This window comes from Plodia interpunctella, chromosome 1, assembly GCF_027563975.2.
Source record: "Plodia interpunctella isolate USDA-ARS_2022_Savannah chromosome 1, ilPloInte3.2, whole genome shotgun sequence".
Lineage (NCBI taxonomy): Eukaryota > Metazoa > Arthropoda > Insecta > Lepidoptera > Pyralidae > Plodia > Plodia interpunctella.
The window spans coordinates 10,643,944-10,658,870 of record NC_071294.1 but is presented as its reverse complement, the minus strand read 5'-3'; the positions used below and the strand labels follow the sequence as shown (position 1 = coordinate 10,658,870).

The 14,927-nt window shown below is 37.9% G+C and overlaps 1 protein-coding gene across 23 annotated transcripts in view; it reads right to left on the bottom strand.

Moving 5' to 3' along the window:
• Positions 1-24: 24 nt before the first annotated feature.
• LOC128671071 (patronin-like) overlaps positions 25-14,927 on the bottom strand; it is a 64,879-nt gene continuing 49,976 nt past the window's right edge. For 9 of the 23 annotated variants that reach the window (XM_053747255.1, XM_053747213.1, XM_053747365.1 and 6 more), the window contains 14 exons: positions 13,918-14,097; positions 13,421-13,551; positions 12,581-13,027; positions 11,857-11,983; positions 11,038-11,274; positions 10,327-10,543; positions 9,010-9,084; positions 8,426-8,485; positions 6,490-6,579; positions 4,736-4,843; positions 2,992-3,174; positions 2,682-2,705; positions 1,619-1,901; positions 25-1,111 (listed from right to left, as the gene is read on the bottom strand). In XM_053747255.1, coding sequence (XP_053603230.1) covers positions 967-1,111; positions 1,619-1,901; positions 2,682-2,705; positions 2,992-3,174; positions 4,736-4,843; positions 6,490-6,579; positions 8,426-8,485; positions 9,010-9,084; positions 10,327-10,543; positions 11,038-11,274; positions 11,857-11,983; positions 12,581-13,027; positions 13,421-13,551; positions 13,918-14,097 — 2,307 coding nt within the window. In that variant the 3' untranslated portion in view covers positions 25-966. The remainder of the gene's footprint in view (positions 1,112-1,618; positions 1,902-2,681; positions 2,706-2,991; positions 3,175-4,735; positions 4,844-6,489; positions 6,580-8,425; positions 8,486-9,009; positions 9,085-10,326; positions 10,544-11,037; positions 11,275-11,856; positions 11,984-12,580; positions 13,028-13,420; positions 13,552-13,917; positions 14,098-14,927) is intronic. The other 14 variants (XM_053747274.1, XM_053747407.1, XM_053747303.1 and 11 more) reach the window with 13 other exon arrangements.

Sequence of the window (14,927 nt, the reverse complement as noted above, 5' to 3'; positions counted from 1 at the left end):
GGACGAAGAAATCAAACCACCAAATAATATGAAATTCAATATTATTTCGTTATGCTTTTTAATAATACAATATATTTGCATACCATATACTATCGGTAGTATATTATTGATGATCAATCATTAAACAATGAAAAAATGATATTCATCAATTCTCGTTCAACGTTCTTTTAATAAATAGCTGTATACAAAAAACAATTATTTACAGGATAAGGCAGTACAATTACCACGTAAAATGTGCCTCGTCTTATTTTAGCTATACAAGCGGTAAAAAAATGGAAATGAAAATAACATTAAATGAGGGTCAGTTAAACACGTAATAACCTTAATCTTACTCCAGTCAAATTGAAATAATTACTAACGAGTTAATATTACAACAAATAAGCAACGTTAGTTTGTGAACTTGTTAACGTGAGAATAGTTTACATCAAAATTTAGTGAACTAATTATACGACCAGACATCCGACAGTTTGGCTGTTAATAAAATTTGAGACAATTTGGAACGTATCGACCATCTCACTAATACATATGGCAAACATTGCGTTTATACACTGAGTAGCACGATTCGAATATCGATCTAAACCGGCAACGCACACATACGTCAACAAGCGCCCCGACGCTGCGCCGGTGACGTCATCACGACGCCACAGCACGGCTCGACACGAGGAATAAATTACAACGCAACGCGGGCACAACTCAACATGATCACAAATAACCCGGACAAATCAAAGCTAACGGGAAATAAAATATTCGATTCTCTCCCTATCATTCCTAACTGTACAATATGACACAGGCGCCGATCGTGACTGTTCGACGGCGCGGCGAAACTGACGTCACTTAAACAAGCGAAAATAACTAACACAGCTCGGGTCCAGGAAATGCACTAATTAAAATGGACACTGGCACTATTGCCCTACTAGCGTAACCGAAGAGGGTTTGACTCGAGTGCCGGCGGCGACTAGACTAGCGTTAGATGACGAGCGCCATGTCCTTCTTACTGGGCAGCTGCACCTTCTTGCCCTGCCACAGCGAGTTGTGGATCGTGAACGCGTCGATCGTCACCGTCAGGTGCTTCGTGTGCACCTGCGAGAAACACTTGCTGCCCGAGTTGTATCTGCAACAGGATATTACATACAGATGCAGTGTCGCGGTAAATTGTATTAAGCCGGTCTGCAACGAAAGTATTTTGAAATATTTATTTACACAGGCTGTGGACAAAACTTTTTTCTCTAGAAAAGAAAATGACGGATGATAGGTTTTCCGCCAGCCACTGAAAGTAAAAACATTGTTGATGTAAGCAAAAATGAAGCATGATGAATGAACTGAAGCAATATTTTTGTGTAGACGATTTTGTTGATTTTGTTGGAAAACACTGTGTGCTGTGGAGCCAGATTTAAATAAACTTTGTTAACCTAGCAACCGGCGTAGTAATTATGATATTAAAAGTGAAAATACTTACTACTGTAAGCAGACATTGATCGGAAACCATTTGACTAAGTTAGAAGTGCGCGACACAAGCGCGTTATTGTATGTAAATGAGGTAGTGTCGCTTGCCCTTTCAACGACCTGTTATAGTACATAGTGTCTGTGTATTTAGTATATAAATAAACAGAATACTTACTTGAAGAATTTGTCAAACATCCTATCGTTTACGTGCTTAGGCCCCGTTCCATACAACTTCGTGACTTGTTCCGAATCAGGACAATAAGAATACAGCGCTCTGAATTGACAGCCCGCGTCCCTGAACAAAACTAGGAAGTGCTTGCTTTCAGACCGCGCGATTTCTTCTAAAACTCTCCTTTTCGCTTCAGCGTTCACAGCTCCCGGGAACACACAGTATTCCACCGCGTTCAACATGATGCCTCGATTGGATTTTGTTGTGGGCTGTTTGTATAACCGAGGACCTGTAATTGTAGGTTAATTGTGTTATTTCTAATCTAAACTTTGAATAAGTCTATGGTATGTGCGTCATACACCCTCTAGTGCGTTGCTATCTATGGTTTCAAGTTTTAATAATTTCTTTTAAATCAAAGTCTAGTTTAAATTTCAGCTATCTCTTTCTTTGCTTTTTTAATAAATTTTTATACTGACTGAGAAACACTGTATCTGGAAAGTGAGAAATTTAACTTTCTTTATTTCAGAAATATTCCAATAAATTTGATTATGTGGCAATTCTGTATGTACATTTTTATAGTGTTTGTGTACTTTAATACAATTCAAGATTTCGCTCGATGAAGTATGGAATGATGACAGATGCAGTGGTTAGACGTGCCATGATCTGTGTGTTATCGTCACATCTCGTGAGCAAGCTAATGTCAGAAGCGTCAATGCAACTCCGTTGTTAGATCAAAATGCTCAAAATCGCAAACCATGCCTTATACATATTACACGTATTTATATTTTATCACTAATTTCAAACTATGTGTCGAATGATTGTTGGACATTATCCTGTATTTTTATTACATATTTGTCGTAAGGTAGCATTTTAATTTCAAGTTCAAAGGTAAATACAGGTTAATGTCACATTAACACATTATTTCGGTGTTTTAAAATATTTTACTTGTGTTGGCATGACATCGCTAAAATAGGATGTTCATAAGTTACCGTGTCCGTTAAGTTATCTTATTGTACGTGTAAACTAACTACCGACATAGACACAAAGACAATATTATTATGGTTAGAACCTTTGCGTTGACTCCGTTCGCTTGCTAGAACGATAAGGGATTTGTGTAGAACATATTTTTGTTAACAAGTACTTATATTTATGGGTACATGTAGTAAAAACAAATTACTTATGAGAAACCTTAATGTTTCTCAAACTTATTTATGCATATCGTGGGCATAGCAAAAATGCCCGCGACACGTTATGAATTTTAACTTATCAATGGGATTATTTAGGCACAAGTCTAGAAGTATCGCAAATCCATCCATCTCTTGGCACAATGCCTGTCAAATCGAAGAGTAAAAGGTGAGAAACATTAGGGGAAAACTCACCAGAATAATCCATAATGCTGGAATGTGTGGAGGAGACGTCCGAGTTATCGTCGTGGTGCTGCGGCTGGCGCCGCTTGCCGATGGCCCCGGGCAGTGACCCCGGGCCCGAGGCGGGCGAGCCCAGCGTGCGGAGCCCCGGGGACGCGGCGCGGCGCGGCGGCGTCGCGCGTCCCAACCCCGAGTCTACAGGCAGGATATCCATGCATGGTGGCTCTCACCATTGTTTGGCTACTTTTTAAGACTTAAATTTCTAACCTATTTTTTATGACAAAAAAAATGTAAAATCTAATTTTTTTTCATTACTGGAAACCTATGTGGTCTAATATAAACAAATTATGTTACTTGCTGGCTTCCCACAATTTGTATCAAATATTGTTATTTTAAATTATGATGTAATAGAATAAATATCCAAAATACAACTTAAAAACATAGAACATAAACAAATACCCTCACAAATCTGGAAATATCCCAGACATTTACCCAGTAGAAGTACATCTCCAGTTAGTTACTTAGGTAATTAGACGGTTACTATGACTAGCATAACATTAAAATTAGTAAAGAATATTATTAAATAAATAAATCTTATTGTAGACTAATTACGTGGGCGTAAAATACCAAATGTGAAAAACACCGCAACTACTGCTAAGCCAACTAAAATGCGAAACTGAACAGAAGAAGCCGCTACATTTTGTATTTTACGCATAAATACATAACATTATATTTTTCTAAGATAATATCTGTAATAATAGTTTTTTATATAGCATTATATACCTTTGCTACTTACTCGGTACCAAATTCATTGTATTGTCACTACGAATCTACATCTTATACGTTTATAAGCGTGGCCCTTTTAAGGTTTACAAAAAAGCTATAAATTGAATTCTAAATTAAATATCTAAAAAATAAAAAAAGGTGTAGTAGGTTCTTCAAAAGTATAAAATAGAATTGTCTGATAAATCACAAATTAAAATAATATTTAAACATTCAGTACAGAGTAATACAAGAGGTGAAATCGAGACGATGTCACACCAACACCAGAAATAAAGAACATGCGTTATCCGTACTATGCGGCTGCTGAGCAAAATAAACCACAACCTAACTAAATATAATGTATATACATATTATATTGCCGATGACCAAAGAAACAAAAGTGGACAAGACGAAAGATACAGCCGGCGATATTGTCAAGACTAACGAGTTCTGTGGTACCATGTGTGTTGTATTTACATTGTCCTGTAATGTTGTTGATTTGAATTGATTTATTGTCGAAAAATCGAAGGCTTAACTAAACCGTGGTATACCCAAGTGTACTTTCAACAATAACATTTTAAAACAACAAACACAAATACAATGAGAAACAAAGAATACAAACACCGAGAAACAATGAAAATAAACCCAAAAATCCAGTGGTTCAAGTTAGTGTTATTACATTTTATTTAGTTAAATTATATCCAAAAGATCATTGCATTTGTACAGTGCATTGGTATTTTTTTATTTTCGTTGTACCAATCCACTTATTAACTTGCACTACTGTGTTATGTATAGTTAAATAACAAATGAAGGTAAATACAAACTAATAACAATAGTGTTAAGGTAAATAATAATAATAGTGTTTACGATGAAATGCACAGAACTCGCGTCCAGACAGCCGCCAGAGGCTGCCAGCAACGGAAAGTAACCCAACGCCACAAGCTCTCCCGCATACCAACGTGAGTGAAGCGTATCGTGGTTCATAAACTCTTACCGCACAAGTTCATAAGAGAGCTAGACTTCCTTCCCGCCTTAAAGTTACTCTGGTAAGTGGAATACTTAGACCTTCCACGGGCCGACTGAGGTTCCTCATTCACACGCTCTGAAATGTTTCCGTCAGTCAACACGCCACTCCCATGCAACACGCCATTTGTATGTGACAGGCGCACGCGACGCGAGAAATAGCATGCATCGTCACACAAGCAGGTTTTGTTTATTCAATCCATGATTTATCATTATGGCAAACAAAATTAATACTATTACCGCATTTAATAATGATTTCAGTCAATGTACATAGGAACCGATTGTACTAATACGCGGAAGGTCTAGAGCGGAAATTTGGAAAAAGCGTTTGCGAAAAACCTCTCACTTTAGTACAAACTACTATGGCCAAATAAGGTATCAAGCGTAAATTTTGCAGGTGTCTATTCTATGCGATGCTGAAATCATACACAAATAGTTGAAAGTAATTGATGATACAATAAATAAATCGAAGCGACTACAAACAAGTTTCAAAGAAGCGTTTTTTGGATACTGAGCCATGTTACCATAAAACCATGTCTGAATATTGAGTATTATCAAGTTTGACTTGATCTTACTGCAGGGGATTTTTTGTTTATTATTTTTTAAGTTAGGGTCAAAACAAGCTGACTTTGTGCAACTTATATCTAAAAGAAAAGTTGCAAAACTCAACCTCAAACAGGGAAAATAAAATATCTTAACATTTGTTCCAGATATCTAATCTTCCCTGAACAACTTGTATAACAACTTGTATGGTGGGTAACCTATCTCATTTCAAAGAATAAACAAAATAAATTCAACTAGTTTATAATGTTGTTGATAAATTAATTCAGTTTATTCTACAGTTACCCATCATCACAGCTACTTGTAAATGACCAACAAAAAAACAATGGATAGTGTCTCGAAAGATTTCGCAAGATAATAAATCACTCATACTGCACCTCCCAACCGGCAAGATGTCGTTCATTGAAAAGTGACCTTTAAGGGGCCATCTGTAGACATACTTTACATTGCAACCAATTAGCGGACAGCTTGTTGTCAGCTATAGCTTGTCAATGTAAATTATATCTACAGCGGTCGCTTTACAGCTAAATTTACAATTAACGTCGTCTTAACAGTTCAGAGCTGTGTGGCATAAGTGATGATCTATGATTTGAAAACATTTAAATAATTATTTTTGTAGTCATTCACGAGCAGCCGACATAGCTAAGCGTAGCGTTGTTAGTGATGCGCTAAGCTAGGGTGTCTCCGCTCGACACGTTTGTAGCGAATGCCTCGAATTTCGTACATAAACTCATGGTTTTTTAAAATTACCATTATGGTTTGATAGTTTTCATGAATAGACCATTTAAAGACTCATTAAAGTCATTTGCGTCAGCAGAGTTTATTGATAATGGTGATGACATTTCAAAGACACTTTGGAGCTAAATGTGATACAAATATCAAATTCCTTGGTTCAATGTCAACGAAAAATCGATATATTTACTGTTGATATATACACAGAACTATCTGTAATATCACTAGGTAATAGAAGTAATAGCAATAAGAATCAAAACACCAGACAAATTTCAAGGTCAACTCACAGGAAAACTGTCAAACTTTGTACAACATGCATTGGACAAGGAAATGAAGTAAAATACCACACTAAAGCAATCTGAATGATTTTTGACAAACGAGGCATTGGCCAAACATCCGGGGGCACCGCATCCACCACAAACGCGGACTCACCTCTGGAAGTCTTGCAGGAGCCGCGGCGGCCGAGCGCGGAGGAGCCGGGGGACACGCCGCGGTCGTCCACCGGAGACTCTACCGGGGTCACTACAACGCCAGGGGACAATATGTAACACTACGCTGTACCAGAGGGGGAGGCGAGAGCTTTGTTTCAAGATCGTTTTAAGCGTTACAGCGGCCCGGCCCGCCTTCGCTCGGGTAATACCATAATAATTATACACCTAAATCTTCATCAGCAATAAAACTATCAATTAAAAACCCCACATCAAAATACGTGGCGTAGTTTTAAAGATCTAACCATACAGGGCAGGCAGACAGCGGGAAGCAAATTTGTTCTATGCTATGTAGTGATACCCGTAAGACCTACAGTTATTGTTAATTGACATCTTTGGAGAAAAGGCTGCAGTAAAGTATGTTGCGCCGCTTCTTCTTCACCTGCGCTTTGGAAGTCGGCAGTAGACTTAGTTCTAACTATATTAATAAAGAAAACTGTATTTGCATGAGAGTTGTCCAAAATGGAATGACAAGTACAGTTAATCCGGTGATTTCAAACCTGGAAACTATCAAGTAAATTACAAATGTATATTTTTTGTCCAATCTCTCTAACAGTGTTGTCAGTAATTTTATCTAAATCAACTAGCGAAATCTAGTGGGAGAAAAACTAAAATAACTCATTGGGAATGACAAATAAATTAAAGAAAGATTTTTTTTACACAAAGCTCCCGCCTTTATTGGATTATACATGAATAGAAGATATAAGTAATATTAAGTACATGAATCAGTGTAACAGTCCGTTCAGACATTTTTCTTACAACACTACTAAGCTTATATACTTCAAAACAGTAGATAGTCCAAGACATCATATACCTATAAAAAATAAACTGTTATGGATATTAAAATCTGAAAGAACTGTACAATGATTCCATGTCTTCCTATATTAAAGTTTATTCACCAAATGGGATTTAAGAACCAAGATACCAACATATATAATTAGGTACCTAATTAGATCAGGTTAATAGAAGTGTAACTTTTATGGTATTCAATTAGGAAAATAGAAATGAACACATACGTACTTAAAATTATCTGAAACATTTCATGTGACCCTGTGAAGTTCATTCTCTAGACGTGTGTGTGTGAAACCAGTTAATGTTGACAGTTTTGACAGTGTGTGAGTGTAATGAATATAGTTTGGACAAAAACTAACTAAAGAATAATGTTCAGTGGACATGCAACAAACATGCATAGATTGTGCTTTAAAAGGTAAACATTCTTTTTTTTTTTTTGTTTTGCACAATTCATTTGTTTTCGATAAGCATGGCTTTTTATGGTCCCGGCAGAAACTCGTACGATTTCAGCGTGCAAAGAATTCGAGTCCAATATGTTTATGGTGACCTATTTTTTTTTTTAAATTAAAATAATATAAAACTAAGGCTTCAGTTGTTTTAGCCGACTGCGACTTTCACAAATTAACAGACACAATTTTATTATAAATGTAAGTGGTGACATCATAACAAACTTTGTTAGGTTTTGTTTGAGATATCGTATTTATTTTATCAGATTTAAACATAACAATGTTTAAATTTACTAAAACACAATAAACTTATGTCTAAACACTAAGACGTAATTTTTTTTTCAACACGTTAAAAAAATGATATCTTAGTGTTTAGAATTAACTAATTATATTTTTATTAAGATCGTCAAGCAAAGTTTGATTCGTCAACCCATTACATTTCATATAAAACAGTTGCAGCCATTTTGAGAAAATAGTACGACTAAAATATTCATTACACGAATAGTGGCCAAAAATCTATGCCCATTGTTTGATGCATACCTGTTAAGGAAATCATGACGTAATGACAAGTTTGGCGAGCGTCAGTGCAATGAACGACCAGCCTTAAAATGAACGAACAGCCTTATTATCAATTTTGTTTACCGGTACACGAGGCCGCCATGAATCTATACATTAGACATTTCATCTCTGAGATGTTCAAACCTGTAAGTTTAAAATAGGCTGAATTCTAACCTGCCTCTGTGACTAAATCTGTTTTTATCGATGCAGTTTTCGACGATGTTGGTAAAGTAGTACATTTACTGACTTGGGTCTTGTTGACTTTATGTAATGTATTGATTTATTTATCATTATATAATATTACATTGTAAATACTTACGTATACTAGTAATTCAACGTATATCATACATACATATAATACAATATGTGATACACAGGACAGGACAGCACACATCCTCTCTCCGTTATAGCATCGCTATACAGATTTCAATATTCAAGTCAGAATGATCACGTCCAACGATAATTTTAAAATATTTTAAGCCTTAAAAAGGCGTAAAGAAACTTTTGAAACGGGTTTAAACAGCAATATGGCATTTTCTAAAATTTCGAGGTGTTTTGAAAACGGTCAGCAGACATCCCGAGATTTCTTTTTTTTTTTCCAGAAATTTTCCGCTTTTTTTTTTGGGATACACATAACTAGGTATAAGTATAGAACACATCGTACTCACCCCTGTACAGGCCCGCGCGCTCGGCCAAGCTGTCCTGTGAGCCGCGGTAGTAGTCGCGCCGCATGCTGCTCGCGGCTGGACAACACGGAGCGTTAGCGTGCGGGGAATGGCAGCCGCAATATTTTTTGTTTTATAAAGGACTGAGCAAGCGAGTCATAATGATGGTAAACTATCACCGAAACAACTGCTGTGCAGCCAAACTAATTCATACCTTCAAATTATAGCATATTTATTTGCATAGCAACATGTTTATATTTGATAATTGGAATAAATTGAAATGATTTATCGTCTACAAAAAATAATAGTAACATAATTTTTACATATCGCGCTATCGCAAATTACGAAATTATTTTTAGAAAATTTCAGAAATATATATTTATTGTTATTATTATCGATTTGAGTGTGTTTGACCTCATCTAGCCTGATAGGAATCAAAAATGAGGCATTGGCTGGAACATCAGACTTTTAAAAATCTAGGCATTGAAAACATGTTCCGCGATTATTCCGCTGATTCAGGGGAAAATGTAAAAAACCAGCAATCTAAAAAAATTTTCAAGTAAATAATACTTTAAATAAATTGTATACTTTCTAACATCATAACATAAGTATATAAAATATCTACTATCAACAAAATTTAGTTTTATCTTAATTTAATAATATATTGCGGCACGCCATTCGTAACATCATAGCATAGGAATAAAAAATGTAAGCAACAAAATGACATAGACAAAGAAAACTTGGAGGACAAGCTTTACAACAATTAGTGCGAATAAAAAGGGGAACACATTTTTACACATTCTAAACACTAGAAACATCAAAAAGTAGGGAAAAAAACATGTATAGTGCAAAATTATAGACACAAACAACAAAACATCTATTGACAGGAATGTATAATGTTTTGTATTGAGTTTTGTGTCAGTTGTAAAGTGATAGTGAAGTATTTTGAACTCATATCTGGAATTTCCGGAATTGATACCTTAGTGGAAGTATTTAGTAACTACCAATTTATAGAGGGAAAAACCGTCTAGAAATTTGTAGATCACGAATAAGTTTATTCGAATAATCTTGCACAGCGACATATACTTTAGACGTAAACGTTGCCCCCACGTCTCCGCGTTATCGACTGTTATGGAAATGACAGTATGACACAATCTTTTTAAGTCTTATTTTAACTGATAGAGAATGCCACATGGCGTAAGTCCACATATTTTTTTATTGTTAAATAAAAAAATGGGGGCATCTCTTTTCTGTCTTCCATCAATGTGATCTGAAATAAATGAACATTAGTTATTATATAATGTGAATGTAGAGGCTCACCCGCGAGGTTGGTGGCGGAGGGCTGTCGCATGCCCTCGGCCGCGTGCAGCGCCCCGCTGTCCACGTGGATGGTCTTGGGGCGCGCGCGGGGCGCCGGGCGCGCGACCCGCCGCGCCGGGGGCGCCGCGCCCCCAGCGCCCCCTGCGCCCCCGCCGCCCGCCGGGGAGGGGCCGCCTTTCAAGCTCTCCATGAACTCGGATTTGTCGAACGTTTTGCCCTGGAATCGAGTGTGGTTTCGATATACTCGTACGTACTCATACTAATGAGACTCGTCCGGCACGAGGTCATCGGCTTAGCTAAAGGCCAAACAGATAGTTTACAGCGCGAAATGTTATGTTATTCTCGATCATCATAAAGGGAAGATCTTGGCTGTATCGCCTTTCTTCAACTATCGTAATTTCAATCACAACGACTTTGCTGGCGTGTGAAGCATTATAGAGCCTCAATAATACTATAAATTTAACTAAACATTACCTTTTATTCAACCTCTTCGATAACCTTCTTCAGCCTGTACTGCTGTAGAATTACCTCTATTTTTCCTCGCCATGTTGAGTTCAGCCACCGCCCCTCCCTGGCTCGCCTCCTTCCTTCTACAGCACTATTATGCGATACACACTTCTCTAACAGTCAGTTCAATTGTGAGCCTATACTGATGCAATATGACTTTTCTACTAACTTTGAGACCAATAATATAAACACCAATCAACTGACCTCTCGCTCGGCCTCCTCGATAGCCTTCTTCAACTTGTACTGGTGCAGAATGGCCTCCCTTCTTCTGGCCTGCTCCTCCTTCCTGGCGAGCTTGAGGTCTGCGGCGGCCTCGAGCCGCGCGCGCCTCGCGGCCGCGGCTGTCTCCGCCCGCGCCCGCGCCTCGTCCGCTCGCTGCCGTCGCTGGAGGGACAGCAGCATTATGCGCTCTTTCTTCCGCTCCATCTCCTCCGCTGAGTTCTGGAAGAGGAGGAGACTTGTCAGGAAACTAATGTGGACATATTAGGACACACGTGCTATTTTCGATTCATTTTACGTTCATCATTAATGATTGTTATAAAAAAATTTGATGTATAATGTATGTACGGACAAAATGTCATTCTACTTTGCCCTACGGGAGCCAACAGCTATTTTTCTTCCATTTAGCCCCCATCATGAAGGACAACGAACATGTTTTAAAAATAATGATTTATTTATATGGGTGGGATTAATAAATAAATATGTAATAAATAGGTAATGCGAAAAATATTTCGGAATATCATTGTTTTTTTTTTTAAGAAATAACATATTTTATTCACTCTCATGAGGACAAATACATGAGCACAAAAGGTAATAACCAAATTAAAATGTTTCCTTTTTTCATCAAATTTTTTAATTAGCGACAAAAGGAAAATCCCGTTAATAAAGGCTAAGAATTTGGGGCAAGCGGACCCGACTACGATTCCAAAAGTTCTGAGTGTGAGCTGAAATGAAGTACAACTTTTTTTTTGTAAGTGGCTGACAGAAAAATAAAATAAAAAAAATAAAGAATCAATTAGTTACCGGATCCGGCGTGAGTTCCCCGATGACCAAAGCCGCGGGTTCGTTGGCGGCCCGAGGCCTGTCTCTAGTTGTCGTTTCTGTTCGCGAGGAAACGTCACTAGCGCGGCTGTTCTCCGTCTCTGAGCTCCTGTTTCGCAAAATTATCATTCATTATCATATATTCAGTCATCTTTTCGAATCAAAATGGCAGACAAATTACCTATGTTAATTTGGATCGGTAAGTGGGCTGAGGCTTCAGCATTGCCCTGTTATTGACTTCATTTCAGGTTCTTCTATGGAGTAGGAAGGACAGTTTAGACAAGATTACTAGATGATATGCAGTATCACGTACGTCGTACATATCCCTTACGGGGTAGGCAGAAACTAGAGACAAGACTTGCGAAACTCCAATTATAATCGTAGCCAAAATATAATGAAAATGAAAATAAAAGTACATTAAGAAACAACATCGGTTAAAATAAATCAAAATGGGGGAATTTCAGTTCTTTTTATAAGATGATTTTTTTTTTCATTTTTTTTCGATATTAGGCACGGGTTTAGATATATTTGTCCAGAGTATTCTGAAGTAGGTTAGCGGTATCTAAATAGGAGGAGGTATTAACAATTAAAACAGAGTTTTTAAAATCACTAATTCTAAAAATAACAACTGAACCTACCTGAACCAGATTTAATTCCAAGTTGTCCAAAGGCATCCGACATGACATTTAAGTCTACGAAAACTCACCTGTGCACCACGAAAGGTTCCTCCGCGGGCGCCAGCCTCTCACTCCACGTGTTCTCAGGACTCCTGTCCGGCGTATCGAAGGACCTCTCCTTCTTGGGAGACCCCCTTTTAGCCCTCAACGGCGGCTTTGGTCTTTTAGGCTGGTCGTTATCGAACGAGATATAAAATCCTTTTTCGTTCTTTTCACTTTCCTCGTCCATTTGTTGGAAGGAATTTCGGTTTAAAGAAGGTCGGGTCGGCGAGGGGATTCTGTACGTCCTCGTTCCGGATGAAATGTTCAGTCTGTTGATTCCTTGTCTTAGAGCGTCGTCTTCGGCGTTGCCTATGAATGAAATGTTCTGCGGCTCCATGTCGTCGGGGGGAGGGGGGGGCTTCTGCGTGGGCGCGTGCAGCTGCTGCAGGCTGACCGGCTCCGGACGCCGGGACGCCTCGGGCAGGGAGCCTTGTCTGAGAATGCTGCAATAAGCGTTCTTGACGATATCGAAGATAATTCATCGTGTGTTTCATTTATTTGTTTCATTGCATGACATATTATTATGTGACTTAATTTTATTTATAAAAAGCGACTGAATTACATAATGTCTGATTTAATTTTATTTATAAATAGCGACCCACCCCGGCTTCGTACGAGTGCAATATTATGTATGTTACATATATGTATATAAACCTTCCTCTGAAATCACTATCTATTTAAAAAAAACCGTAATAAAATCTGTTGCGCAGTTTTAAAGATCTAATAGCTTATATATAGAGACAGACAGCGAGAACGACAATCTACCGCCATCTAGGGACAAGTAGTCGCAAACACGCTAAGGCATTTACAATATGAGCAGTAGTCACCTGTGCGGGGTAGCGGCGCGGCGGGGACTGGTGGGCGGGGCGGGGTAGGGGTTGCTGACCACAGTGTAGCTCAGGTGGTTCTGCGGCTCGCGCTCCGTGCCGTTCTGGTACCTTTCGCTGTTGTAGTGCACCTAGAATTCAAATGTTTCATTTAAATCCTTTATTTATAAAGACTAAGAGAAACATAGACAACTAGGGGCGCAATGAAATGAGATAGAACATGTATATACACTATACGGCGTACCTCATACAAATAGCCAAACGTTATAAACGAAAATCCAAGAAAAGTGTGGGCGTGAAATCATGTGTCGAATCTTTGTGCAGTGAAACGCAATCAACCAATCGCATTGCGATATTGTGACGCGACGACAACCATACCGCAATGTGATTGTTTGACTGCGTCTTCACTCCTATTCTGTTAACATACATTTTAAAATCACCAATCTTATAACAAGCATTTTTTGCAAAAATTTTTTTCTTTATTTCTTGGCACGTACCTGGAAGGGTTGATTTTGGTTCTGACTGTGGTTTTGGTTTTGATTACTCTTGTCGTGCAACACGAAGCCCTGGGGGTTCCAGTTCCGCTCGGGAGGCGGCTGCGGGGAGGGGGACTTCCACGTGCGGGGAGGGGGCTCCTGCTGAAACGGCTGGTGGTTTTGCTGGTTCTGCTGGTGCAGCTGAAATATAGTTGTATTTAAAACATCGAGGGTGATTTCTGTTAGATCTTGCCGAACGACAAACCCACATACGAAGTTCACTTCAGCAATTTTCTCCAATGTTTTTCGATGGTTTTAAGAAAATTTACAAATAAAAAAGGTTCTTTTTTTGTAATGCAGAAACAGAAAAACAAACTTTCAGAAAAAGTTGGAGAAAACTGATTAAGTATCATCAATCATTATTTAAGAAAATATGTAAGAAAATATACTTGTCATATTTTTTAGAAGAGAATATAACTTAATTAATATATTGATTTATGTCTAATATTTTCCATAAAGTCATTTTTGGGAATCGATTGGGAAACTTTTAAGCGCCTACCCGTTTTTGATCCACCACCATTTTGCTTTACAGTGAAAAATATTAACAGTAAATTATTTGACAACACGCAGAAATACTGATGGTGTTTTCCTTTGCTGGTAAAATAGACGAAGAAATATCGAATAGCTGACAATACTACCGATTATCGTGGCATGTTGTCAGTTGCCATAGAACCTCTCGCTATCTTCTTGTGGATAACCAAAGGGACCCATATTATTGGAAGCTGATAGGCATATCATTGCATTGTCAAGGAGGGTAGACGACAGGCGGGCGGCCGGTTGTAAAATTAAAGCCGAATGTTAAAAACTTCAATGGCATATTTTTCACGTCGTCATAGTCCCGAACATGAAAGATCCAAATAAATATAATATAAATAAAATATAAATAAATAACGAATAAATAAAATATAAATAAATAACGAATAGACGAAATGCTAGCATCAATGACAGAAAATTAAAGGCGACAACCTAGC